The sequence below is a fragment of the Aotus nancymaae genome, unplaced genomic scaffold (genome assembly GCF_030222135.1).
Source record: "Aotus nancymaae isolate 86718 unplaced genomic scaffold, 86718_ANA_hifiasm-v0.15.2.pri h1tg000022l_1, whole genome shotgun sequence".
NCBI classification, from domain to species: domain Eukaryota; kingdom Metazoa; phylum Chordata; class Mammalia; order Primates; family Aotidae; genus Aotus; species Aotus nancymaae.
The window spans coordinates 44,824,979-44,850,886 of record NW_026988435.1 but is presented as its reverse complement, the minus strand read 5'-3'; the positions used below and the strand labels follow the sequence as shown (position 1 = coordinate 44,850,886).

Here is a 25,908-nt window from a genome sequence, read left to right as displayed (position 1 = left end):
CTGTCACTTCCATGCCCCATGGATGACCCAGTGCCTGCCTCTCCCCAGCAAGGAGGGAGGGTCAATGAGGGACCTGTGGCTGGGAAGCCGAGGCATCTGGGCTGTGGGGCTGCCCAGAGGGAGAACCAGAAGAATCCCTGCAGATGAACAGGCCGCTGAGGAGGGCTCGCCTGGGGGCATGGGGTCCTATCTGCCCGCACGGGGATGCAGCCGGCCCTTGTAAAACCTCGGAGTTTGATGCACCTTCCAGGAAGGAAGAGGATCACCCAGGAGGGGCCTGATGGGTCAGATATTAGAAATCAGACAGTCCCAGGAAATGCTGTGTGTGATCGATAGGAGGAAGTCAGATCATTGTGGCCCTGATAAAGTGAAAGGGGGCTGCGTGAGAGGGGCTGTGTCTGGGGAAGAGCGGACCTGCCCCGAATGAGGCCATTCAGCCTCCGATTGGTCACAGCCAGTCCTTCATACGGTGTGACTAACTGGAGGCTTCCAAGGGCACCTAGGGTGTTACCAGATTCTTTTAGCTTAATGGAAACCCTAAAGAACATGGTCTTGGGGCTCCTGAGCTGCCTGCTGCAGCCGCTCCCACCCCGTGGAGTGGTTTAGCTTCAGTATATCGCGCGCGCGTGACCGTGGTTTGGCTTCAGTATATCGCGCGCGCGTGACCGTGGTTTGGCTTCGGTGTATCGCGCGCGCGTGACCGTGGTTTGGCTTCGGTATATCGCGCGCGCGTGACCGTGGTTTGGCTTCGGTGTATCGCGCGCGCGTGACCGTGGTTTGGCTTCGGTGTATCGCGCGCACGTGACTGTGGTTTGGCTTCGGTGTATCGCGCGCGCGTGACCGTGGTTTGGCTTCAGTATATCGCGCGTGCATGACTGTTATTTTGTTGCTTTCTTTGTCTTTCCTCGCTTCCTTCTTTTGTTGCTTGTTTGTGCGTTTTGTTTAACTGTTTTTTCAGCACAAAGAACCTGAACAACACCCAGTCAAGACCCTTTATCCGGTAACAGAACCGCTTTGGTGTCCTGGGTGTTGCAAGTGAGGATCTACAGTCCTTGATAAGGGGAATGATTTCTGCCCACCCGACTCAACAATCCGGTCGCAGGGCCACTCCCTAGGACCCATGACTCCCCTCAGTGTCCACGCCTTGGTGCCTGCCCCTCTGGTGTCCACCCTGCTCCCTGCACGCCTCCCATGCCTGGCCAGGGTGCATGGACCTCTGACAACTCAGGGTGCATGACTGCGAGGGTGCATGGACCTGTGACGACTCAGAAGGGCACCCAGGCCAGAAGCATGTCCGTTCTGTGTCCCTTGTGGAGCCTGCAGAGTCACACTGTCCCTTCCCTCTAGTCCTCAGCGCTCCTTCCCAGGAGTCCCACCTCGCACAGGCCATCTCCTGCCATGGGGACAAGCCTCGCAGAGTCAGCCTGTCTGGGCGATTGTCCCTACACCCTAAAGCTCTTGGGGATCCCCAGGGCTCTCCTCGGCTCCTTCTACTCTGACAGGCCTCTGCTGTGTGTGCACAGCCGGGCATTCGCCAGCCCCTGTGCACAGACCCCAGCCAAGGGCCTTTGCTCTGCCAGCGCGAGGTGGGGTGAACTCCAGGTCAACCCAGACACCAGTGGTAGCAGGGGTGGAGAAGAGGTCAAGCCTGATTCACTGAACGATGACCCCCCAGCCCAGCCAGTCGCCGCTCCAGCCTTGTTTCTGACCCCGCTTTGAAATATGCCAGGAGACGGGTCAGACTCTCGCCCCTCGCCCACCCCCATACCAGAGCCCGTGTACTCCTGGGGGCACCCAGGGCCACAGATGCGTGGTGTTCTTCTCCCGGAAGAGGGCTTAGCCATTCCCCAGTGGGCCTTGGGCTTCTGGGGTTCTGGGTCCCTGGAGGTGCTCATGTTCAGACACCATTGGGACCTCAATCTTCCTGGCCCAGGATCCCAAGCTGTGAATCATTGTAAAGTGGAAGATCTGATGGAGGTTGAAGACCCGCCCAAGCCAGGCAACATCGGCAATGCTGGACGTGAAGCCCACAGCCCACAAGAGGCACTCAGCACCCAACACTGTGCCGAGGAGAGGCCCACGGGCCTGTGTGCAGGGCGCCGCTGCTGCTGTGATTTCAGCAGCGGGATTTGTGCTTCGTACCTTGGGAGCCTGTGTGCCGGGCCCTCGGTGGGCATCACTGATCCTTACAAGGGCCTGCAATGCGGCCGCATTCCACAGAACGCAGAGCCTCAGCACAGGTGAGACTCCCACTGCAGCCCTCTTCCCCAAGAGGGACAGAGACAGGGCGTGGGGTGAACAGCAGACATTTAATACTCCCTCTCCAGGACAAAGCAAGTGCTCAGACTAAAGAAGACTGATAACCACCTGGTCACGGCTGAGGACAGGCGTGGGGAGCCCGTGTCCAGCCCCTCTTATCCGATGGCTTACGGTACGCATGGCCGTTCTGGATACTCACTTCTGGCTTAGGAGCTCATTTGGCTACCTTAACAGACTCCATCGCCCTCCACAGTAGATGGAGGTGTCACTAGGCATTGCGTGTGTCCCTTCCACATGCACAGGTCCTCTCCTGAGCCACAGGTATCTCACCTGGGCCTCCCCAGCATCAGCTCCTGGGGCTGCTGGCTCCCTGCCACCTGTCTTAGTCACCTGTCTTAGTCCATCTGCCCCTTTCCTCCCAGAAACAGGAAGCAAGGGAAAAGAAGGTGTCTCCCATTCTTGAGAAATCCAGATAGGAGAGTGGACGTCCGTGCTGTGGACGCCTGTGCTGTGGATGTCTGTGCTGTGGACCTCTGTGCTGTGGATATCCGTACTGTGGACGTCCGTACTGTGGACGTCCGTGCTGTGGACCTCCGTGCTGTGGCACCACATACACTCATTTGTCCTGCACTTTGCAATCACTCAGTGCTCTGAAGACCAGCCTCACCTTCTGAGCTATTTACAGGGCCTCTAAGGCACCACCTTTGCTCACATATGCCCCGGACCCTGCAGGTCACACAAGAGGCTCAAACCCAGTGAAGGAGAACAAACAAGAGAACCCAGGGCTGTGGTTGCAGCGGAAACACAGGTTTCCCACAGGCATGCTGGCCACTAGATGGCTTATGTCGCCATCTAGTGGCCAGCATGGAGAGCTGCAGCCTGGGCCAGGCAGCCCATTGAAGGCCCCAGTGATTCTCCACCTCCATCAGACCCTCCGCTGCCATCAGACCCTCCTACGCCACCAGATTCTCTTCCATCACACACTCCATCTCCATTAGATCTTCCACTTTACAGTGATTCACAGCTTGGGATCCTGGGCCAGGAAGATTGAGGTCCTAATGGTGTCTGAACAGGAGAACCTCCACGACCCAGGACCCCAAGAGCCCAAGGCTCACTGTCCATGGGGAACCCCTAAGCCCTCTTTCCACATCTCAGAGGTACTCTGAGTTCTAAAGTCTGCAAAGGACTTCCTTCCCGTCCCCCACAGGAAGCAGAGGGTGGCATGCACTTTACACCCAATGTGCTCAGTTTAAATTGCAGCTCCTTCGTGGCCAGCTGCTTGACTTCAGGAATGTTGCATACTGCCTCCATTTCCTCACCTGTGAAGCGAGAGCAATCATTTGTGGAGGGCTTATAATGAGGCTTGTACAGAATGCGTCTGCCTCTCTCTCACACACTCTCCCCTTCCACAGACAGGAGGACTTGAGCTGCCCACTCAGTCTGTGAAGAGATCTTCTGGGGAATCTCCATGAATCCCTTCAGGGCCAGGGAATCTCCATGGCCCTGAAGTCTGGCCTCACAGGCTGTACACTGCACAACCCTGGGGTGACATCTGTACTGGAGAGAAGTGAACAACTTCTACAGACATCCAATGGCCACCCTGGGTCCCCCCTTCCTCCTTCTGTTTCAATAGACTTTGGATTTAATCTCTTAAGCCATGCCCGTGGAAACAGTCTAGGATTGGAGGGTTTAAGCTACAAACAATATGCGTGCTGAGAATACTCTTAAACCGCAGTCATGACACAGCAGCACCCAAAGCCTTCCAATGAAGAAATGTGAACAGGTGCGCAAGACCATAGGCATAGACATGCATTTTTCTTAGTTTCTCTCCCTTCCTTCCTCCAGAGGCCTCCCTGGATTTACTGCACGTATTAGAGTATCCACAGGGGTTTCTCTTCAGGTGGATTGTGAATACTTGAGGGCAAAAACTCTGCCTCATTCTTCTTGTCTTCTTCATGTCAGTATATAAACTGGGACTCAACACACATTCCTTGGTTGAGTGGATGAAGGGATGGATGGATGGTTGGTTGAGTGGATGGTCGGGTGAATGGATGGGTGGTGGAGTGGATACTTTAGTGGATGGATGGATGGAGAGGTGGATGAGTGGGTGGATGCGTGGGTGAGTGGTTGGATGAATGGATGGATGAATGGCTGAGTGAATGAATGGATGGATGGCTGAATAGATGAACAAATGGTTAGATGGATGAATGGATGGACAGATGGGTGAATGGGTGGATGGGTGGGTGAATGGATGGGTGGTGGAGTGGATACTTTAGTGGATGGATGGATGGAGAGGTGGATGAGTGGGTGGATGCGTGGGTGAGTGGTTGGATGAATGGATGGATGAATGGCTGAGTGAATGAATGGATGGATGGCTGAATAGATGAACAAATGGTTAGATGGATGAATGGATGGACAGATGGGTGAATGGGTGGATGGGTGGGTGAATGTATGGATGGATGGACAGAGGAGCAGATGTGTGGGCAGGTGGACAGATGGGTTGATGTGTGGATAAATGGATGGATGAGTGGATGTGTGGATGGGTGGACAGATGTGTGGATGGGTGGGTGAATGGATGGGTAGATGGTTAGATGGCTAGATGGGCGAATGAAGGAATCAGGTCAGGGGCATCTCACAGCACACGTGTAATCATCACTTTCAGCACCTAGCATGGCTCCCATCATCTGATTTCAGTGTCTCCCTCCCCTACAAGACCGTGTGCTCTGTGGGGGCAGGGCTCTGTTTGCCTCCTTCACCATTTTGCCCAGAGCTCAGGGCTTGAAGCACCATGAGTGTTCAGGAAGTATTTGTTGAAGAATAGACTTGGATGGGGGAGGTAGGATGAGAGGAAAGCACGTTTTCATTATTATAGAAAACACAAATGAACAGACATGGCATGTATATTAAGATTACATGAAAGCTATAGACAAAGTTTGAAAGACAGGGTTTTTAAATACACGCCAATGACTTTATCTGAAATCCAGTGAGCCACAGAGTCATGGGGCTCAACACCCAGTTTTACTGAATATGTCGTGCTCTTCCAAGGAAGCAAGTGAAATTTCCTCAGCCGACATCAGAGCAGCTGGTGGTGACTTGGGAAGAGCCAGAGATGTGTTCCTGGCCTCCCCCGAGTGCCGACACAGCACCAGCCCTCGGTGGAGGCCCAGTGAGCCTGCAATGTGACCATCCCAAATGGCGCATCCAGCACAACCAGCCACGGTGCAGTGTCCTGTGCAATTGATTCTACTTATCAGAATCTGTGATCCACGCGTATTACCACTGTCATCCTTTACTGACTCTGAGAATATCCGGTAAATCAAAATATCCCTTTTCCCCAAATATTCTGTATGAATGACAATTAATTATATTCAACAAAGTTAATATCATGGATTGAAAACTAAGGCCATGTCATAGTTCTAAGTTTGTTGAGGAAAAACACTCTACTTTCAAATATGAGCTATCTAATACAATTCCAGTTTATTTCAAATAAAGTACAAAGCATTACCACTCAGGATGGTATAATGGAGAAAATGCTAGACTAAAATGCTTCTGTTTTAGAACCATTTTCTTGCTAATTCATTCTATGACCTCAATTAAGTAACTCATCATCTCCTCTGCTTTCTCATTGCGTAATGGCTAAATCACAGCCCCTCCTGTGGTCGGATTATGTGAAAAAAAATGGCTGTGAAAATGCTTAGAAAAATGTAGAGTGATGTGTATATGTTATTTCTACTTACTAAAAAGATTGTCATATTAATGGAGTGCCTTTTGAGTCGCTGTTGTGTAAATAAAAGCAATACCTTAGTACACAGGAGAAAAGCTGAGGAGCATAAACATCCACCAGAAATAGCATCAGCAGCAGATTTCTAAGACCGACCTATTTTTAAAAGAGCATTAAGAGCACCGTCAGGTCTCTCTGAGAATGTGGAATATTCTATATCTGCCAAAGAGTGACGAATGTGAAGGGAGAGCAAGCCCAGGAGGGTTCCGTGGGCTGCTGTGGAGGGTCACAGGTCTGGGAGGTCTGGGCTGTGGGGGCCATGTCGGTGGTGGTAGAGCCGGGGCACCCCCAGCACTGCCCCCATCTCCCGTAGCCCCTTCATCTGCCTGTGAGGTGTGGCTCCTCTGGGACCCACAGGACAGCCCGCCTCTTGGGGGAAGACGGTGGCTGCCGTCATCTCTGGGCTCACTCAGGCGCTGGCAGTGCACACCCATCAGAGCAGACCCACGTTAAGGCTTGAAGAGTTAAGAATCGAGGGATGGATGGAGATGCAGAGAGACACTGGGGATCCCGGGGGAACCCGCCAGGGAAGCTCCAAGGTTCTGGAAGCAGGTTGACTCACGGCGACCTGCATGGAGGAAGAGGTCACCCGGGTCAGCTTGCAGGAACGAAAGGTGAAGCTGATACAGAAAACCCCAGGAGGATGTGTGTTGGAGGAACCACCAACCCGAGGGCGTGGCGTCTATGCTGACCGGAGAGGGACAGATGCCCCAAATGAAAATCCAGCCAGCCACTACCAGAGTGCACAGTGGAATGGGGGCCATGGGGCTGTGCCTGCTCTCAGGTGGGTGACGCTCTCACCACACCAACTGGTGCAGATACTTCAGCTGGACAAGCACACCTGGGGCCCCTGCACCTTTGCACCATCCATGGAGAACCCACCAGCACTCTGGGAACATCTCTGAGTGGGGCTGCCCAAGGACCAACCTGGCAGGGGGTGGGTGGGTTGGCTGATGGTTTTCAAACAGCAGATGTCTGGGAACTTTAGAACTAGTGATGAGACCGTTCTCACTTCAGAAGACAGAAGCCCCAGGAGAACAAGGAAAGACGAGAGGCCAGTTTTCCCTCGGATGTTTTGATTTTGAGGAGGGGACATTCAGCATGACCTTGGCACCAACCCACCAGACTTCCTTAGAAAGCTAGCAAGACAAGTGTGGGCCTCGTTGCTGGGATTCACATCTTAAATATTAAATAAGAGGCACTGACATTTCCTCGTAACTCTATCCAGGGAGGTGACTGGCCTCTAGCACTGGCCCCATCTGTGATGTAAGAGTCCTGAGACCCCAGAATAATGTGCACATTAGTTACCAGGAGTCCTGGCAGGAGAGGGGGTAAGACAAAGCTAGACAAGCGTCCCTCTCACACTGGCCGACTCACATCCACAAGCGGGTAGCCCAGCGAGGGCAGCATGGAGGTTGCCTTTCGGAGACGTGTGCTGTAGACTTTTGCTGTGTGACCTGGGAGGATTTCCTTGAGTTCTCTGGGCCCCATTTCCTCATTTTAAGATTGAGGCCAGTATCTACCACACGTTGCTGAGTTGTTTCAAAAATCTGTTATCTCAAGAGAATAAGGACCTGAGCACAGGCAAGACAGGCTTGGCTGGAGAAGCTGCCTGCCTGGTGAAGAGGGGGCAGGCTGGTATTGACAATGTCTCCTGCCCAGGATGGAAGGCAATACGATTTGTGACGAGGGGTCTTCATGACCCAAACCCCATGGGCCACAAGCCAGAGGCCAAAAGCTACCAAGCTAAGGAAGCTTATTTATTTTTCTCTATTAGAGTGTACCGTTGAACTGAAACTTCACTGCTGTCCCCTGCCCCATTTGGGATTCTCAGAGGTGGCTGAGGACCCAGACCACAACTGAGCAGCGCCTGCCTCCCCGGGAGGCTCAGAGGTCCTGGGAAGTTTCTTTTCCTGTTCCCACAACAGTTGTTCCTTCTAAACTGGGACACCTGGTGCCCCCACTGCAAGAATTATGAACCCCCTTGCACAATTGCTAAAATACAAATTCTCCAGGTCTCTGATGAAGGGGAAAGGCAAGGGCATCATTCTAAGGGCCCATCAGTCACGTGCATACTAGCCTTAGAAAGGCTCTAAGGTGGCTGGGTGTCATGGCTCACACCTGTAATCCCAGCACTTTGGGAGGCTGAGGCTGGTGGATCACTTGAGGTTAGGAGTTCAAGATCAGCTGACCAACATGGTGAAATCCCATCTCTACTAAAAATACAAAAATTAGCTGGGCATGGTGGTATGCACCTGTAGTCCCGGCTACTCGGGAGGCTGAGGCAGGAGAATCACTTGAACCTGGGAGGCAGAGGTTGCAGTGAGCCAAGATTGTATCACTGCACACCAGCCTGGGCCACAGAATGAGACTCTGTCTCAAAAAAAGAAACAAGAAAGAAAGAAAGAAGGAAGGAAGGAAGGAAGGAAGGAAGGAAGGGAGAAAGAAAGGCTCTAAACTTGGTAGCTAAGAGAGCTGACCCCAGAGCCAAATGGAAATCCCATGCAGTCTCAGCTCTGCCACCTCCTAGCCATGTGACCTGGGTCATCTATTCCTTTCTGCCCTGGATTCCCACCTATAACACAGGATGCTAGTGCACAGTGCTAAGGACGATGCCCCACCCACGTGTGGCCGCACAGCCAGCACTCTTGGCTGCTGCTAACGTTAGTAGAAAACATAGTTCCTTTCCCAAGAGCCTGTTTTGGGGGCCAGCGAGAGAAACCTGCCTGGGGAGAATCCTGGAGAGAAGGCAGCTTAGGTCTGGGAATACGTGCGTGGAAAACCCTAGCAGCGGCATGCTTGGCCTTCCCGCCCACCATTTGAGGGCATCCAGAACATTCTTCATTTGGGGTCTTGGCTTAGAGGGTTGGCAGCTGATATGGTGTAGACCTGCATTCCCCACCACGTTTCATGTTGAATGTGATCTCCATGTTGGAGGTGGGGCCTGGTGGGAGGTGGCCGGATCCTTCATGACTGGTTTAGCACCATCCCCTTGGTGCTGTCTCATGACAGAGTCCTCACAAGATCTGGTTGATCAGAAGTCTGTAGCACCTGCCCTGACCCCTTCCTCCTGCTCCAGCCATGTGAGACATGCCTGCTTCCCTTTGGCCTTCCACCATCATTGTAGGTTTCCTGAGGCCTCCCTAGAGGCCAATGTCACCGTGCTTCCTGTACAGCCTGTGGAACCATGAGCCAACTTCTTTTCTTATGAATGACCCAGTCTCAGGCATTTCTTTATAGCAGTGTGAGACTGGCCTAATGCAGAAGTAGTGATGGGTCCATGGGAGGGTGTTTCCTGGGTGGAGACCAGAGGGACCAGGAGAAACCTTCACACAATAACATTTGTTGAATCGAATTCAATTGGATGGGAAAACCGTCTGCTTCCCCAGGGAAGCAGCGTTCCTCATGCTAGAGGAAAGGAAATGTACTTCAGACAGGAGAGAAGATTCCTCCCATGGTCTGCAACCTCCGCAGCTAACAGGGGCATGAAGAGAGAGGGTTGGTTCCCCTAACACCGCCGGAGCTGGGGAAGCTGGTGGTGGCCTCTGGGGAGGCCGGCCAGTGTGGCGGCATGCGGTAGGAAGGTGCCCCAGAGCTGGCCTCACTCCACGTGGCCTGGGCAAGTCAGGTCTGTGGAGGAATTTTCCGTTTCCATCGTTTGAAGTTACCATGAAGCAGGCTTCTCTCAGTAAAGGTTTTTGCAGGAGAAGTAGAGAGAGAACAACAAGAAGAAACGAAAACGCAGTCACCTGTAAAGAAATACTCTGGACGAAGGAAGCCGTGCTCAGTTCTGCCTCCTGAGTGGCCGCGTCCTGCCAGGTGAGGCGGATGCAGGGAGAACACACGGGTGAGGGAGCAGTGCCTGGACTAGAGCCCAGCGTGGGGGCCCAGATCAGTCCCAGCCCCCTGCATCACCTCTCTAACCACGGGCACCTCTAGAGCATCTGGAGGCAGCAGTCACATGCCCTGCCAGATAAGCCTTGTGGTCCCTTCTCTTCTTCATTTATTTATTTATGTTTGAGACAGGGTCTTCCTCTGGAGTGTAGTGGGGCGGTCTTGGCTTACTGCAACCTCCACCTCCTGAGCTCAAGCGATCTTCCCACCTCAGCCTCCCGAGTAGCTGGGACCACAGGTGTGTGCCACTATATCTGACTTATTTTTGTGTTTTTTGTAGAGATGGGATCTTTCTATGTTGCCCAGGCTGGTCTTGAACTCCTAGGCTTAAGTGATCCTCCCACCTTGCATCCCAAAGTGCTGGGATTACAGGCATGTTCTTTGTTGGAAAAACCTCAAAATCTTTACAAAAGTCACAGTCTTGGTGTTTCCCACTAAAGGTTTATGCTAACGATCCTGCCTCCATCAGCTTGTCATTCATTTGTGGCAGACTATGTGCAGACCCAGGAAAAACAAGTCCACGGGGCAGATCAGCCTCCAAAGGTCTTCAGCCTCGAAAGGTCATATGCAAGTCAGGGCTGTGGGCCTGAGCAGCGAGGTGTGTGGGTGCACTGTGGTGTCCATGCCACATGTGACAATCCCTGCAAGTGACGGGTTTCAGGGACACTCAGCGGAGGACAGTCATCAGGACCCATCAGCGATCGAGGGCGCAGGACCCCACAGCGGGGCCTCTCGCGCATCTTCCCATTTGAATCTCACACCCTGTACGTGGCCGGGACTGTTACCACATTTCCTTTTACAAATGCGGAAACCGAGGTATCAAGAGGCTCAAGACCTTGCCTGGGCGGCCCAGAGAGTGAGTGGCAGAGACAGGATTTGTGGTGGGCACCTGGGTCCCGCGGTCACCCGTGTGGCACGCTGGTATCATGAAGCCAGTCCAGCGAGCGTGTGAAGCAATCAAACCTTCACCAATGTACCTACAGTTTCTCCTCTCTGCCTCCTCATGGCTGCCTTTTCAGAAGGGAGGCTGCACACCCTGTAAGGAGCCACACAACACAGACGCACACACAATCTACCCTTGGCCGAATCCCACTCTGCCGTCCCCGTCACCGTGGGTGGCCAAGGCAGGACCCATGCATCAGAAGCGCCCACTCCGCACCCACCTTCCTGCCAGCCTGCGCCTCCTATTCGTAGAACACCCGGTAGCTGAAGTTGTCGGACTGGATTTTAAAGTTGTATCTCCCATTCATTCTCCGGTAGCGCACGATCAGAAAGGTGGCTGCTCCCACCACCAGCACAAAGATGGCCACCACAGTGAGGACCACATAGCCAGCGCCCAGGCCTGCTTCTGCACGTGGAGGCTCACCTGGGGGAGGAGACAGGCACAGGTGAGCGATCTGCCCGAATGGGAGGAAGGCGATAGACAGTATGTGTTTTATCGTCCCGGTGAATCGAAGCTTTGCCATTGAGTCCTGACACTATTTACTGCTCACGGTTTTGCCTTTATTTTTCTGATATTTACATGAATTTGTCAGTTTATGTTTTCCTGCTATTCCTCTTCTTTTTATTTTTTATATAAAAATGGCTAAACATAAAAGTAGAGAGAATTGTATACCAAACTACAATAATACATCTTCAAGAATCAGCAGAAAATCGACTTTTGTATTTTAAACCTGTTTTTAAAGAACTAAGTTGGCTTTTGAATTTTCTATCCCACAGATGTTTTTCAAAGAACCAGACCATTCATTCATTCTACCTGTGTCTGATTTCTAACTCAGTGACTTCTACTTTTATCTATGTTAATTCTTTCTTTTTACTTTTTTGCCACGTATAAGGTTTTTTTTTTTTTATTTCAATTATTCTACTCTCCATTTCCAAAATTTTTAAGGTGATTTTCTTTTCATATTTTTTTCCTTTATTTAACTCTCTACCCAGATCTGGGGCTGATGGATCTGAAGCTTGGGGAATGTGAGGCCCACGTGTGCACCTGTGTGGCTGTGGGTTATTAAAGGTGAGGCAGGTGTCCAAGCCCAGGTCAGCACTGCAGTAAGGACAGAGCAGCCTGGGGAGGCCTGGGCCACGGGGGTGCTGGGAGGAACCAGCAGGTCTTCCTGTGGGGTGGGGAGAGCCCAGCCAGGTTCCCTGCATGGAGACACAGGTTGGGCCTACACAGGCTCCACAACACAGAGGAATGGGCCGTCCCCAGGCCCAGAGGAGCAATTGAAAAACACCCTAAAAGACGTGAAAACAGGGACTCCAACAGCTACCTGCACATCCGTGTTCACAGCACCAGCCAAAGGGTGGCAACAACCCAAATATCCGCCACCTGGTGAATGAATCGACACAGTGTGGCCCCAGCATGCAACGGAACGTCACCCGGCCAGGGCGGGAACAAAGCGCCGACCCACTGCAATGTCAGTGAGCCTTGAAGACGTCACGCTGAGTGAGAGAAGCCAGGCGCCAGAGGCACGTGCAACACGATCCTGTTCATAGGAACTGCCCGGAACCGGGCAGAAAGCTGAAGGGCGATTTCCAGGGAGGACGGGAAGGCAGATGGGGAGTGACTAGTGCCTATGAAGTTGCATTTAGGGTGAGGAAAGCATTTTGAAACTAGATGGAGTTGGTGGCTGTGCAACATTGTCAACGTACTAAACACCACTGAGTGATTTACTTTAACACAGATAGCTTGAGGTTACGTGAATTTCATCTCAATTTAATTTTTTTTTTTAAACAGAGTCTTGCTCTGTCGCCAGGCTGGAGTGCAGTGGCACAATCTCAGCTCACTGCAACCTCTGCCTCCCAGGTTCAAGCGATTCTTCTGCCTCAGCCTCCTGAGTAACTGGGACTACAGGTACCCACCACCATGCCCAGCTAATTTTTGTATTTTTAGCAGAGACAGGGTTTCACCATGTTGGCCAGGATGGTCTCAATCTCTTAACCTTGTGATCCACCTGCCTTGGCCTCCCAAAGTGCTGGGATTACAGGTGTAAGCCACCACACTCGGCCTTAATTTTTTTTAAAAACTGAGCTGCCTGAGAAAGATGCCAGCCATCTGCCAGCTCTCTGGCCAGCCCCCATCAACCCAGGGGGAGAGGTGGCCCCTCCCCACTTGGTGGCCCCGCCCTGGGGAGTGCACCTTGTAAGTGTGTAACTCATCATCAAGGACATCTGTAGCCACGTCACAGCCACATCCTGCAACATGTTTGTCCCCACCCAGTCCCCTCCATCTCGGGGTGTTCATCCCCACATATCAGGAAGGTCCACTTTGGAAAGAGCCTTCCTGGGCAACCAGGAGCACTTGAGATCCCGTTTTCATTCGCTGTATTGATTTCCGGGCAGTCTGCCCAGAGTGGATGCTGCTTTGGGTCCCCCGAGAAACAGCACGGGGGCGTCGCCATCAGCAAAACTGTTTTAACAGTGGCACTGGAGGATCCCTGGGATGCTGAACAGTAAGTTGGCTAGAATCAGACCACCCCTCCAGAGAGAGGAACAGGGAACTCCCGCTCCTCCAGCCAGAGTGATTGCAACCTCCCCAAGGAACAAAGCCCCCCAAACCCCGGCTGGCCACCTCCCCAGACAACTCCTAAATCACGATGGCCCCTAAATCCAACCCCAAAGAGCTCTCTAGTGGACCTTCCTCCTGTGCCTTGAGTTACGGGCCACCTTGCCAGCACAAGGCGGGATGCCGCCCTGAGGATGCTGGAGCAGAAAGACCAAGGAGACCCAATCCTGCTGGCCCCTTGCAGCCTGGAATGGCCCCAGACTGTCAGCTCTGGGAAAGACACATCCCTGTTCAGTCGCCACCTCTCCAGCTAGGTTTCTGTGACCTGCAGCTGTGTGCTCCTGACTGATCCACTAGCTCAGGGCTGGCCACAACGGGTCTGCAGACCAGTGCTGCCCACTGACTGACACCAAAGTCCAGGAATGGTTACTCCCCAAGGCGAGATTAGCTAGAAATGGAGAACAAGCCCTGAGAACTGTGGATCACAGTTTCCCACAGCCATTGGCAAGGTCCGGCCAAACAGGGCATCTCCCTGCTCAGAGAGGTTCCATGCCTGTGGCGTGAGCTGTGTGTGCATCATGACCATAGGACCACATGTCAGTCCGTGATGCGGGGGAAAATTAAATGATGGCCAGGACTCTGAGCCATGGCTGCTTTTGTAAACGGGGATATAACCCAGTGAGGGAAAGGGAAGAATTCAAGTGGGGCTCAAAACCTAGATGACAGGTTGATAGGTGCAGCAAACCACCATGGCACATGTATACCTACATAATAAACGTACACATTCTGCACATGTATCCTAGAACTTAAAGTAAGATAAAAAATTAAAAATAAAAAATGAACCCAGGTGTAGAGGAAACAGGGCCCTTCCAGAGGTCTGAGTTCCGGTTCAGCCACTGCCTGGGGCTCCTCAGTCTCCTCACTGCTGAGCGGCCTCAGGAATTGCTGCAGGACCTTCCTGCCGGGACACTGAGCACTCCCTGGACACTGTCCTCAAACTTTCTCTGCCTTTCAGCACAGGGACATTCTCATGAATGTGAAATAATTGGGGAAGCTAGGAAAGGAAACACCGTGGAAGATTTCCAGAAAATGAATGCAGAAATTATGATGCTGATATGCTATTTGTTGGTAGCATACATTCAGGGAAGATGCCCAAATGGATGCTTTCTTAAATTGTCAATACACAGGGTTATCTCTGTGTTGAATTGTGAACCCCTCACCTTCTGCAAAAACAGATACGTTGAAATCAAATGGCCATACTGCCCAAACTAATTTATAGATTCAATGCTATCCCCATCAAGCTACCAATGACTTTCTTCAAAGAATTGGGAAAAAACCACCTTAAACTTCATATGGAACCAAAAAAGAGCCCACATAGCCAAGACAATCCTAAGCAAAAAAAAAACAAAAAAAAAAAACACAAAGCTGGAGGCATCACACTTACCTGACTTCAAACTATATTACAAGGCTACTGTAATAAAAACAGCATGGTACCAGTACCAAAACAGAGACATAGACCAATGGAAGAGAACAGAGTCCTCAGAAAGAACACCACACAACAACAACCATCTGATCTTTGACAAACTTGACAAAAACAAGCAAAGGGGAAAGGATTCTTTGTTTAATAAATGGTGTTGGGAAAACTGACTAGCCATATGCAGAAAGCTGAAACTGGATCCCTTCCTTACACCTTATACAAAAATTAACTCTAGATGGATTAAAGATTTAAACATGAGGCCTAACACCATAAAAACTCTAGAAGAAAACCTAGGCAATACCATTCAGGACATAGGCATGGGCAAAGACTTCATGATTAAAACATCAAAAGCAATGGCAACAAAAGCCAAAATAGACAAATGGGATCTAATTAAACTCAGAGCTTCTGCACAGCAAAAGAAACCATCAATAGAGTGAATTGGCAACCGACAAAATGGGGAAAAAAATTTGCAATCTACCCATCTGACAAAGGGCTAATATCCAGAATCTATGCAGAACTTAAACAAATTTATGAGAAAAAAACAAACAACCCCATCAAAAAGTGGGCAAAGGATATGAACAGACACTTCAAAAGAAGACATTTATGCAGCCAACAAACATGCAAAAAAAAGCTCATCATCACTGGTCATTAGAGAAATACAAATTAAAACCACATTGAGATACCACCTCACACCAGTTAGAATGCCAATCATTAATAAATCAGGAGACAGATGCTGGAGTGGATGTGGAGAAATAGGAACCCTTTTACACTGTTGGTAAGAGTGTAAATTAATTCAACCATTGTGGAAGACAGTGTGGTGATTCCTCAAGGATCTAGAAATAGAAATACCATTTGACCCAGCAATCCCATTACTGGGTATATACCCAAAGGATTATAAATCATTCTATCATAAAGACACATGCACACGTATGTTTATTGCAGCATCGTTCACAAAAGCAAAGACTTGGAACCAACCCAAATGCCCATCAATGACAGATTGGATAAAGAAAACATGGCATATATACACCATGGAATACTATGCAGCCATAAAAAAGGATGAATTCATGTCCTTTGAAGGGACATGGATGAAACTGGAAATCATCATTCTCAGCAAACTGACACAAGAACAGAAAACCAAACACTGAATATTCTCACTCATAAGTGGGTGTTGAACAATGAGAACACACAGACACAGGGAGGGGAACATCACACACCAGGGCCTGGTGAGTGGGGTTTAGGGGAGGAATAGCAGGGGGTGGGGGGATTGGAGAGGGATAGCATTAGTAGAAATACCTAACGTAGATAACAGGGTGATGGATGCAGCAAACCACTACCATGGCACGTGTATACCTATGTAACAAACCTGCATGATCTGCACATGTACCCCAGAACTTAATGTATAATAAAAAATAAAAATAAAAATAAAATAAATGTTTGAGATGACAGACATGCTAATTACCCTTATCTGATCACTAGATTTCTGATCACATATCAAAATATGTACCCCATGAATATGTAAAATTATTTTATTTATTAATAAAAAATAAAATATTGAAAAAACAACTTGTTTCAACCAAAAAAAAAAAAATCCTGACCCCCAGTACTGTGGGGCATGGCCTTATTTGGAAATGGAATTGTTGCAGAACAATTAGTTAAGATGAAGCCACACTAAGGCAGATCAGCCCTTAGTCCTACGTAACTGGTGTCCTTATAAAAAGGCGGCCATGTGCACATGCACACACAGGGAGAAGGCCGTGTGCAGACGGGGGCAGAGACTGGAGGGAGGTAGCTGCAAGCCAAGGTCCCCCAAAGATTGACCACAGCCAGCAGAAACGAGGAAGGCGCAAGGGAAAACTCCCCCCTACAATGTTCCGAGAGACTGAGGCTTTGCCAGCACCTTGATTTTGGACTTCTGGCCTCCAGAAGTGGGAGAAAACAGATTTCTGTTGATTAAGCCACCCAGGCTGTGAGATTTTGTTACAGAGGTGCCGGGACATCGTGAGTATGATGTGAGGGCTGGGGTGGATGGAGGCCTCAAAATGAAACCAGCCCAGTCCCCTGGGGACAGAGAGAAGAGGGTGGGTTATAAACAGCCTGGGTCTGCACTCTCAGGCCCAGCTCATGCAGGTACCAGCTGTGTAAGCTTAGGCACATTCCCTAAAATCTCGGAGTTGCTCTCATTTCTTCCCTGAAGTGGAGGTGATGGTGATGGCAGAGACAGAGCATGGGAGCTCAGAAGCTGTGGATAGAGGTGAGGTCCTGAGGAACCTGTCTGCCAGCCTCCTCTCACCTCTGCAGTCTCCAACCGTGTTTCTGTTAATACAGACTATTAAAATGTAGTCAAGTCCCCACCAACTGGGAGACTCCATGTGTCTAAATTTTGCTGTGTATTTGTATGAGTCATAGATCAAACAAAAGCTACTAACACAATGAGAAAGAATGTTGAGCCACATGAATATGTAGTCATTGTTCTTGAGCCTGAGCAATTACACCCTTATTACATTTGGTGCTTCCTGCTTTGGTTACGCCAGTGTAGTGCTCTACTGGTTACAAGTGAAAAGTAGCACTTATCAATAACTTCTATGGGCCAGGCTCTGCATGAAGTAGGAATTATTATTATTTCCATTTCACATAAGGCACAATTCACATGCAGCATGCACAAACTCACAAAATTATTAAGTGTCAGAGTCAAGCTTTGAATCCAAGGAGCCTACTTTCAACCTCAAAAATCTTAGCCTCACAAAGGATTCTTAGTTATCATTAGACACTCACAACAACCTTACAAGGTAGGCAGGGGCATGTTGCAAAGAAAAATCAGAGCATCTGAAACATAGTAGATGAATGAATTAATGAATAAGTGGATAGATGGATAGATAAATGGATGAATGGGTGGATGGATGAATGGACAGATGGATTGATGATGGAGGATGAATGGATGAATGATGGAGGGATGAACAGATGATAGAAGGATGGATGAGATGGATGAATGGGTGGATGATAGATGAATGGATGGATTAACGAATGGATGGATGATAGATGGATAATGGATTGATGGATGACAGATGAATGGATGGATGAACAGATGATAGATGAATGAATTGATGGATGGATAAATGGATGGATGAATGGGTAGATGATAGATAAATGGATGGATAGACAGACATATGGATAGATGGATGGATGATGGATGAATGGATGGATGGGTGAATGGATAGATGATGGATGATGGGTGAATAGATGGATGATAGATGAATGAATAGATGGATGAATGGATAGATGATAGACGGATGATAGATGATAGGTGAATGGATGGATGGATGAATGAATGGATGGAGATAGAGGGATGAATGAATGAGTGGATGGATGGATGATAGATGAGTGGGCGGATGGATGGATAGATGATATATGAATGAATGAATGGGTGAATGGATGGATGGATGATGGATGAATTAATGAATGCATGGATAGATGGATGGATAGACAGATGGATGATAGATGAGTAGATGGATGGATAGATGATAGATGAATGGATGGATGGATAGATGGATGGGAGAATGGATGGATGACAGATGGATGAATGAATGAATGAATGGGTAGATGGATGGATGGATAATAGATGAGTGGATGGATGGATGATAGATGCGTGAATGATAGATGGATAGATGGATGAATGGGTGGATGGATAGATGGATGAATGGGTGGATGGATGGATGAATGAATGAATGGGTAGATGGATGGATGGATAATAGATGAGTAGATGGATGGATGATAGATGCGTGAATGATAGATGGATAGATGGATGAATGGGTGGATGGATGGATGGATGAATGGGTGGATGGATGGATGAATGAATGGGTGGGTAGATGGATGGATGGATAATAGATGAGTGGATGGGTGGATGATAGATGAGTGGATGGATGGATGATCAATGAATAGGTAGATGGATAAATGGATGGATGGAGAGATGGATGGATGGATAAATGACAGATGGAAAGATGAGTAGATAGATGTATTGGGGGATGATGGATGAACCACGCAGCTCATAAGTGTCAGACTCTATAATCGAACTCAGGTGTCCCAACTCCAAGTCTCATGCTTTTCATCCCCTAGTCATGGCATTCCCTATAATATCAATGAACGAATGAGAAGTTTAATTTCTATTCATGAAAGAACACATTATCTATTAATGAGAACACATTTCATACATATGCCATTTCTTATAGGGTGAAAGAAATAGGCTGACCCATTCTTCCCAGCAATTTAAGAAAATGAAGAGTGAGGAGAAGCAGGTTGTCCCGGCACCTCGACCAGCAGTCACCTGATGATCAGCCCAGGGGCCTGGGACCCAAATCTAGAGATTCTGAGTGCATAGGCCTGGGTGCGGCCTGGGACCTGTGTCTACTTTTTTAGTTTTCCAGATGCTTTGGGTGAGAACCAGCAGATGAGTCGAGAAAGAGAAAGAGCAAGAAGGAAAGAGAGAAAACCAAAATAGCAGTGGCTTAAAGGACGTGAAAATTTCTTTCTTCCTGGCATAAAAGTGGAGGTCAGAGCCCAGGCCTGCCTTGGCCCCTTGCCCACAGTGTCCTGGGGAAGCCAGATCCCTCCAAGGACTGGGTCCCATGGCCCTAAAGAAGAAAGTGGCAGGCGGGGCACAGTGGCTCACATTTGTAATCCCAGCACTTTGGGAGGCTGAAGCAGGCGGAGTATGAGGTCAGGAGTTCGAGACTATCCTGGTCAACACAGTGAAACCCCGTCTCTACTAAAAAATACCAAAATTATCTGGGAGTGGTGGCAGGCAACTATCATCCCAGCTACTTGGGAGGCTAAGGCAGGAGAATCACTCGAACCGAGGAGGTAGAGGTTGCAGTGAGCCAAGATCGTGCCACTGTACACCAGCCTGGGTGACAGAGCTAGACTCCATCTCAAAAAAAAAAGAAGAAAAAGAAAGCGGCAGACAGTGGGCACAGACATCTTTTAAGGAGGGTGTACCTCTAAACGTTGTCACATGACTATTCCATTTACATCTCATTGGTCAGAACTTACTCACGTGGCCACACTTAACTGCCAGGAGGTTGGAATTACAGTTTTTATTTCTGGCAGCCATGTACCAACAAAAGCCGGGGACTTGGTTCCTATGAAAGGCGATGAGGACAGACACTATGGGACAGCTAGTGGGTTCTCTCTCAATACCCAAAGCACACAGTTTCCCCCAAACCAATTTTTTTTTTTCAAAATAAGATGATAGATCATATAGAAAATAAAATGTTTTTTCTGGAAAATTGATTTGGGGTTTTGAAAATGCATGCAGTTAATTGGCTGATGGAAGTCTTAAACTGAGGGGGAACAGACATGCCATTTTTTGCATCTTTTGGATAAAACAGCTTTCTCTTGATGAATGGATAAATGGGTACACATTTGTGCACACACGCACGCACACACACATACACACAAGTTGGCATGGCCTGATTATAGCTTGAATTCTTATATCTTAAAAACTACTCGATGTATTTGCCCAGTGTCAGAAAACACCACTGGCTTGATATTAAGCAGCTCAAAACATTCATTATGTAACTTTGTGCCTGACCTCTTGAAGCCTCAGTCTTTCCATCCGCAGATGAATATGGTAATTGATGGTGCTCCCCGGGGTTGCTGAGAGGAGCATGTTACATTCTGCATGTGAAGAACTTAGCGCCATGCTGACACGTAGCAGCTCTCAGTGAATATTAACTATTGGTGTTTCTATTATTATAAGCCTTTCAGAAGTCTCTCCAGAGTTCCACATTTCAAAACAGTTGCTTTTCTGTATACACGCTGGTGAAAAGGCATTGGCTGCATCTATTCCTTAGTTGACTAAACCAAGTCATCAACTCACCTTCAGACCGAATGAGGGGTCCCCAGGACATCTGGTGTGTGGCAGAGGTTTCACTATTTTTCAGCAACCGAAAGTCATTGCAATTCTGGGTGTTTTTTTTTTTTTCCAAGGAGAGAAACATCAAATTAGTTGAACAACATTTATGAGAAAGTAGCTCACCATCAAGGATGATCATCTGATTCATACGATTTTATCCTGCTGAAAGTTGCAAGGCAAGGGGGCTAAGTTTAGCCAGACGAGTGGGTGACCTGGTGAGACCAGGGTGGGGGGGTCCCGATGCTATGAGAGGCAGGCCCCGGCATCAGTGGGGAAGGAGCTGAGGTCTGCAAGAGCAGCAGGCTGGAGCAGACCCCTTGAGCTGCTTTTGGTTCCTAGAGCTGGTTCCTCGGATCCCTTGAGGACCGAGTCTTGGTCACAGGCCTCAGAGTCCCTCTGTGTTCTCCAAAGGCTGCGGCAGCCATTTGCTCCTCTTTACATCTTGGCCTTACAAAAAAGGCAGCCCGGCTCAGTGACACTGTGGAATCTGCTCACTATATGCCTGAGGTGGGTTGCAACATATCCTCCAAAAAGGGACTGAAGTCCTAAACCCCAGCACCTGTGAATGTGACCTTATTTGGAAACAGATAATCAGGCTGAGGGCCACAGGGCCTGCTGTCCTGATGTAAAGGGGAAATTTGGACACAGACACAGACACAGATGTGTGCCGAGGGAAGACGAAGCAAACAGCGAAAATGCCATCTACCAGCCAAGGAACGCCCCAGGCCACCAGAGGCTGGGAGAGAGCCCCGGGACAGATCCTTCCTTTACAACTCTCAGAGGGAAGCAGCCTGGCTGACACCTCCAGCTTGGACTTCCTGCCTCCAGAACTGAGAAAGTACGCGGGGGAAGTAGAAAAGCTCCTTTTTAAAGTTTCTTTTCTTGTTAAATTATAAGTGTGCTAATAACTTTGTGAAGCCCTATCCTATTAGCTGTTAGACACGCCATGCTTACGGGCACGTAGTACATTCTACATCCTTGTACTTTAACCAAGATATCTGTGCTGGACGTGCTCACAGGCATGTCCCAGCTCTCCACTGCTTTTACCTGTAGAAAACTTTTAAGTTATTAGCCAATCGGGTTTTAGTTTAGATTGTGAGGTCTGGCTCCAGCCAACAGAGATCAGACATGGCAGTAAGGATGGCCCCAAATGCGTAAGGGATAAATTTGTCTGTTTTCCTATGTTCATTGTACTCTCATGGCACAATGGCTAGCGAGGGTACCCTTCCTGCAGTCCAGGAAGTAAAAATTGTGTTGCTGAAAGATCCTTTGTCTCAGTGCTAATTTTTCTTTGTGGCACCGAGCATCTATTTCCAACAATAAATGTCCATTGCTTACGCCACTCAGTTTGTGGTGCATTCTTACAGCAGCCTGGAAAGCTCATACACTATCCATCCTAAAGGAGCTTGGGAGAAAACACCGTGTGCAGCGCTCTTATTGTAAAGAGCTTGAGAGCCAGCCACTCCCTGCAAAGACAAATCCTGGCGGTGGCTGTCAGTGCTCCTGTCGCCTCTGAGGCTCCGATGGAACCAGGGGCAGGCTCCTCGTGTGTGGCCTTCAGCCTGCTGCCCTTAGGACCTGAGGTTCCTTCTGTCCCATTGCTCAGGAAGATCTACTGTTTGAGCAAAACGGACATGAACAGAATCAGCCTTCCCTGTGTGTCTTCCCTATCCACGTCCTGCAGGCGCTCAGAGCTTGGTCACCTAGGAAAACAGCTGCATTCTGCGACGCGTGCTCAGGTGAGCACAGAAGCAAGCACACCCTCCGAGGAGAGAGAAGCATTCGGTCACTGAGCAAAAGGCACTGGAGCACTCTAAGCTGTCCCCTGCCTCAGACAACAGTGGCCGCCATGTGGCCACCTCATGCACTTGTCTGTGGTACAAAGAACAGCTTTCAAACCTCAGGATTACAAAGCATATTTCAAATTCAAAAGTCTAAGGATGCAGGAATGTAAAATTGCCCCTGCATGAATGTTGAACAAAGGAAAGGGAAAAACAACTTCATTAAATAACAGAGTGGCTGATATTCGGTATGTTCCATCAATGTTAAAGAAACATTTTTATACGTACAAACCACCTTAGAAGCACTAAGTATCACGGCCAGACAGTGCCGATGTGACAGTCGGTTGAACATGATAGCCTCAAGAGGGACTTAACTCAGTCACTGAGAAATGGGAAATGCCACCAATTCACATGGGTCCTCCACCCAAGCGCTGCCTGCTGCGGAAATACCATTTCAGACACGGAGTCTGCAGGACAAGCACAGCAACTTCGCCCAGACGCCAGCACCCCGGCCACTTGAGCCCCAGGCTTTTATTAACAGAGCCTTTCCTTGTAACAGTAGGGAACGCGAATCCAACCAAACGTTTCGAAAACCAGAAAAACACTTACAATTTTGCACGTGGCCCCGGGGGAGTCCATGCAGACGCGGAGTTTGCAGTGCAGGTAGACAATGGAGTTGTTGATGAAGGAAAAGATCCTCAGCTTGAACTGGGCCTTGCTGGAGTTGCCGTTCTCAATCACGTGGGTGTATGTGTTGGGCACGGGGCAGCTGAGAAGACAGGAAATGGGACTCCTTGGTTGTCAGTAAGCACCGCTGTCTGTCCTTCTCAGATGAGCTTACTCACGACTACATCTGAAGACGCTCACAGATTCCACAGGCTCCGGGGGAGTCAAGGACAGGCCGCCTCATTTATTCCCCAAAACGCAGGTCCTTGACAGCACTTGCCTAGAAATCCCACAGAGCCCAGAGCCGCCACACAGCCAGGCCAGGCAACAGCAGTGCCCGCACGAGCCCCACCTGTTGTTAACGAAGCATTGCTAGATGGGGGTGTCTGGACTCCTGAGCTCTACCTGTTAGTAACAAAGCCCTAGGCATTGCTGAACAAGGGCACCTGCACTCCGGAACCCTACCTGCTGGTAGTGCTGGATGGGGCATTGCTGGATGGGGCTGCCTGTGCTCCTGAGCCCTACCTGTTGCTAATGAAGCTGAAGGTGACCGGGTCCCGGGCGTTGCTGGACGGGGTTGCCCAGCACTCCATCAGGACCACCTTGAGGTTGCTTTTCTGCCTGTAGAGCCCCACTTCGATCTTGACGTCATCGCTGGCAGACACACTATGATTCTGAGGTATGGGAGAGTCTCCAATAAACAACTGCATTTCGGTAACAAAATTCCCAGCGCCGTGGAGGTCCTCGATGACGGTGTAAACCCTGCAAGAGGGAGCAGCTTGCAGGAGGTGTGTTTCAGGAGGCGCATTATCACGGCCCCTCTCGTTCCCACTTCTCCCCCAACATGCAGCCCCAGAGGAGCGTGAGAATGAACGAGAAGAGAGCACATGGAGGCTGTTTCTTCAGGGCAGGCTGGTCCAGGGGTGGCCTCCCTCACTTCTGATGGTGGAGGTGGCAGGTGAGGGACCACCTAGCATAGAAAAAGTGGTGCCTGATGCAGGCTGTGTGTGGGGGCCTGCCGGTGGCTCACTGCAAGTGGGGCCATCCGATGGGACTGGCCAGGGGACATACTTGGCCTTCTCCAGCTGGCCCTGAGTGGAAAGTGGAAATGAAGGCTGGGGAGCCGGCAGCTGCCAATGCAGCCTGGCCAAGCCCGTTTGCATATTCTGTCTCAAGGAAGGGTCCTTAAGTGGTTGAAACCCTAAAGAACTCTCAAAGGGCAGGTGCTCTAGACGCACGTGGTGTGGCGCAGCGGGGGCGCGTCTCCCTTACCCCCACTCTGGAGTGAAGCCGGAGGATGTCAGCAGGTCGTTCTGGAAGGCGCAGTAGATGGGGCTCAGGATCTTCAGGTAGTGGATGATGCCCTCTGGGGGCGAGTCGTTCCTCAGTGTGGTCCTCACCACCGTGCTCGTCACGTTCTGATCACAAAACGGGGTGTGAGGAGTTCCCAGGCCCCAGCCGACTCCCCATGCCCTGCTGTGGACCACAGCTCTAGGTGCTGGGGTGGACGGGGGTAGGGGTCTTTTCTAAAGCCTCTCACCAGAAGCATTGAGACCCTGGCGATTCTCCCAACCACAAATTGCCTAAGAGAGCCTAAGGGTCGGCCTCTGCTGATTCCCCGTTGACCCAAGGGGGCAGAACCTGAGCCTGTGCGGATTTCGTGGCAGTTGCACAAATAAGCCTTTCTGGGAAACTTAGTTTCTGACAAGTGTCAAAAACCTCCAAGAGCTCCTGTGGATTCCAGGGCCTGGGTGACTCATCAGAGACACATTTCCTTTTCTTTCCACATGCCCCAAACCCTGCTGCACTTAATAATCAAGCCAGGTGTGCTCAGAAAAACACAGAGGTAGCTGCTGGCCGCAGAGCCCCAGGCGTGGGAGGCGCTGCCTCTCCACTGGAGCCGCGGGTGTGCGGGGGTGCTCTGAGCAACAGGCAGGCTGTCCTGTACCCTCAGCCCCTCCACCTGGCCCCACAGCCCTGCAGGAGCCCTGCGTAGGCTTGAGGATGCTGTAGCAGCCTGGGCCACATGCACCTCTCACCCCAGACCTCCCTCACCACGGAAGCTGCCGAGAAGCCACAGTAGCCACGGATCACTGCCCATCCCCCTGCAGACAGCCCTCGGGGCTGCCACTGCCTGGCCTCCTGGTGGGCATCTAAGAATCTTTAAGGGAATAAAAACTAATCCCGGGCAGTTCTCCTTAAGTTGTGCAGGTTGAGGGGTTGAGGGGGTGGGGAACGTTTTATAGCTGTTGAAATAGTTCAGGTCCCTTCTTCAGCCCAGGGAGGGTCCAAGGAGCCCCTGAGGGAGTGGAATGAGCTCAGCAGAGTGGGCTGTGCCTCCCAGGCAAGCTTGCGCTCTGTGACAACCTCGGACTGTCCACCTGAATCCCTTAGCTTCCTGGCCACCCTCAGTCCCAGCTCCAGGCTCCAAGTGGTCTCCACACCGTGGAGTCACCTGACGTCCCCACCTCCCCACTTCGTCTCTCGGCCTCTGGGACTTTCTGGCCTCTGCTCCCCAGGGCTAGCTCCTTACTCAGCCCTGAGGTCCACATCCCAGCCTCCTGCTGAGGACACCCCATCACCCCGTTCCTACCTTGTCGGCTCCCAGACATTGACGCCCCATGCCTGAGGGAGCGGGCT

General features: G+C 50.2%; 1 protein-coding gene across 1 annotated transcript in view; it reads right to left on the bottom strand.

Moving 5' to 3' along the window:
* Positions 1 to 5,722: 5,722 nt before the first annotated feature.
* The window catches only part of UMODL1 (uromodulin like 1), a 71,045-nt gene continuing 50,859 nt past the window's right edge, over positions 5,723 to 25,908 (bottom strand). Inside the window, exons 18-23 of the mRNA XM_064379984.1 lie at positions 24,541 to 24,686; positions 23,794 to 24,030; positions 23,212 to 23,371; positions 20,786 to 20,870; positions 11,098 to 11,300; positions 5,723 to 6,608 (exon numbers count right to left, since the gene is read on the bottom strand). Coding sequence (XP_064236054.1) covers positions 11,119 to 11,300; positions 20,786 to 20,870; positions 23,212 to 23,371; positions 23,794 to 24,030; positions 24,541 to 24,686 — 810 coding nt within the window. The 3' untranslated portion in view covers positions 5,723 to 6,608; positions 11,098 to 11,118. The remainder of the gene's footprint in view (positions 6,609 to 11,097; positions 11,301 to 20,785; positions 20,871 to 23,211; positions 23,372 to 23,793; positions 24,031 to 24,540; positions 24,687 to 25,908) is intronic.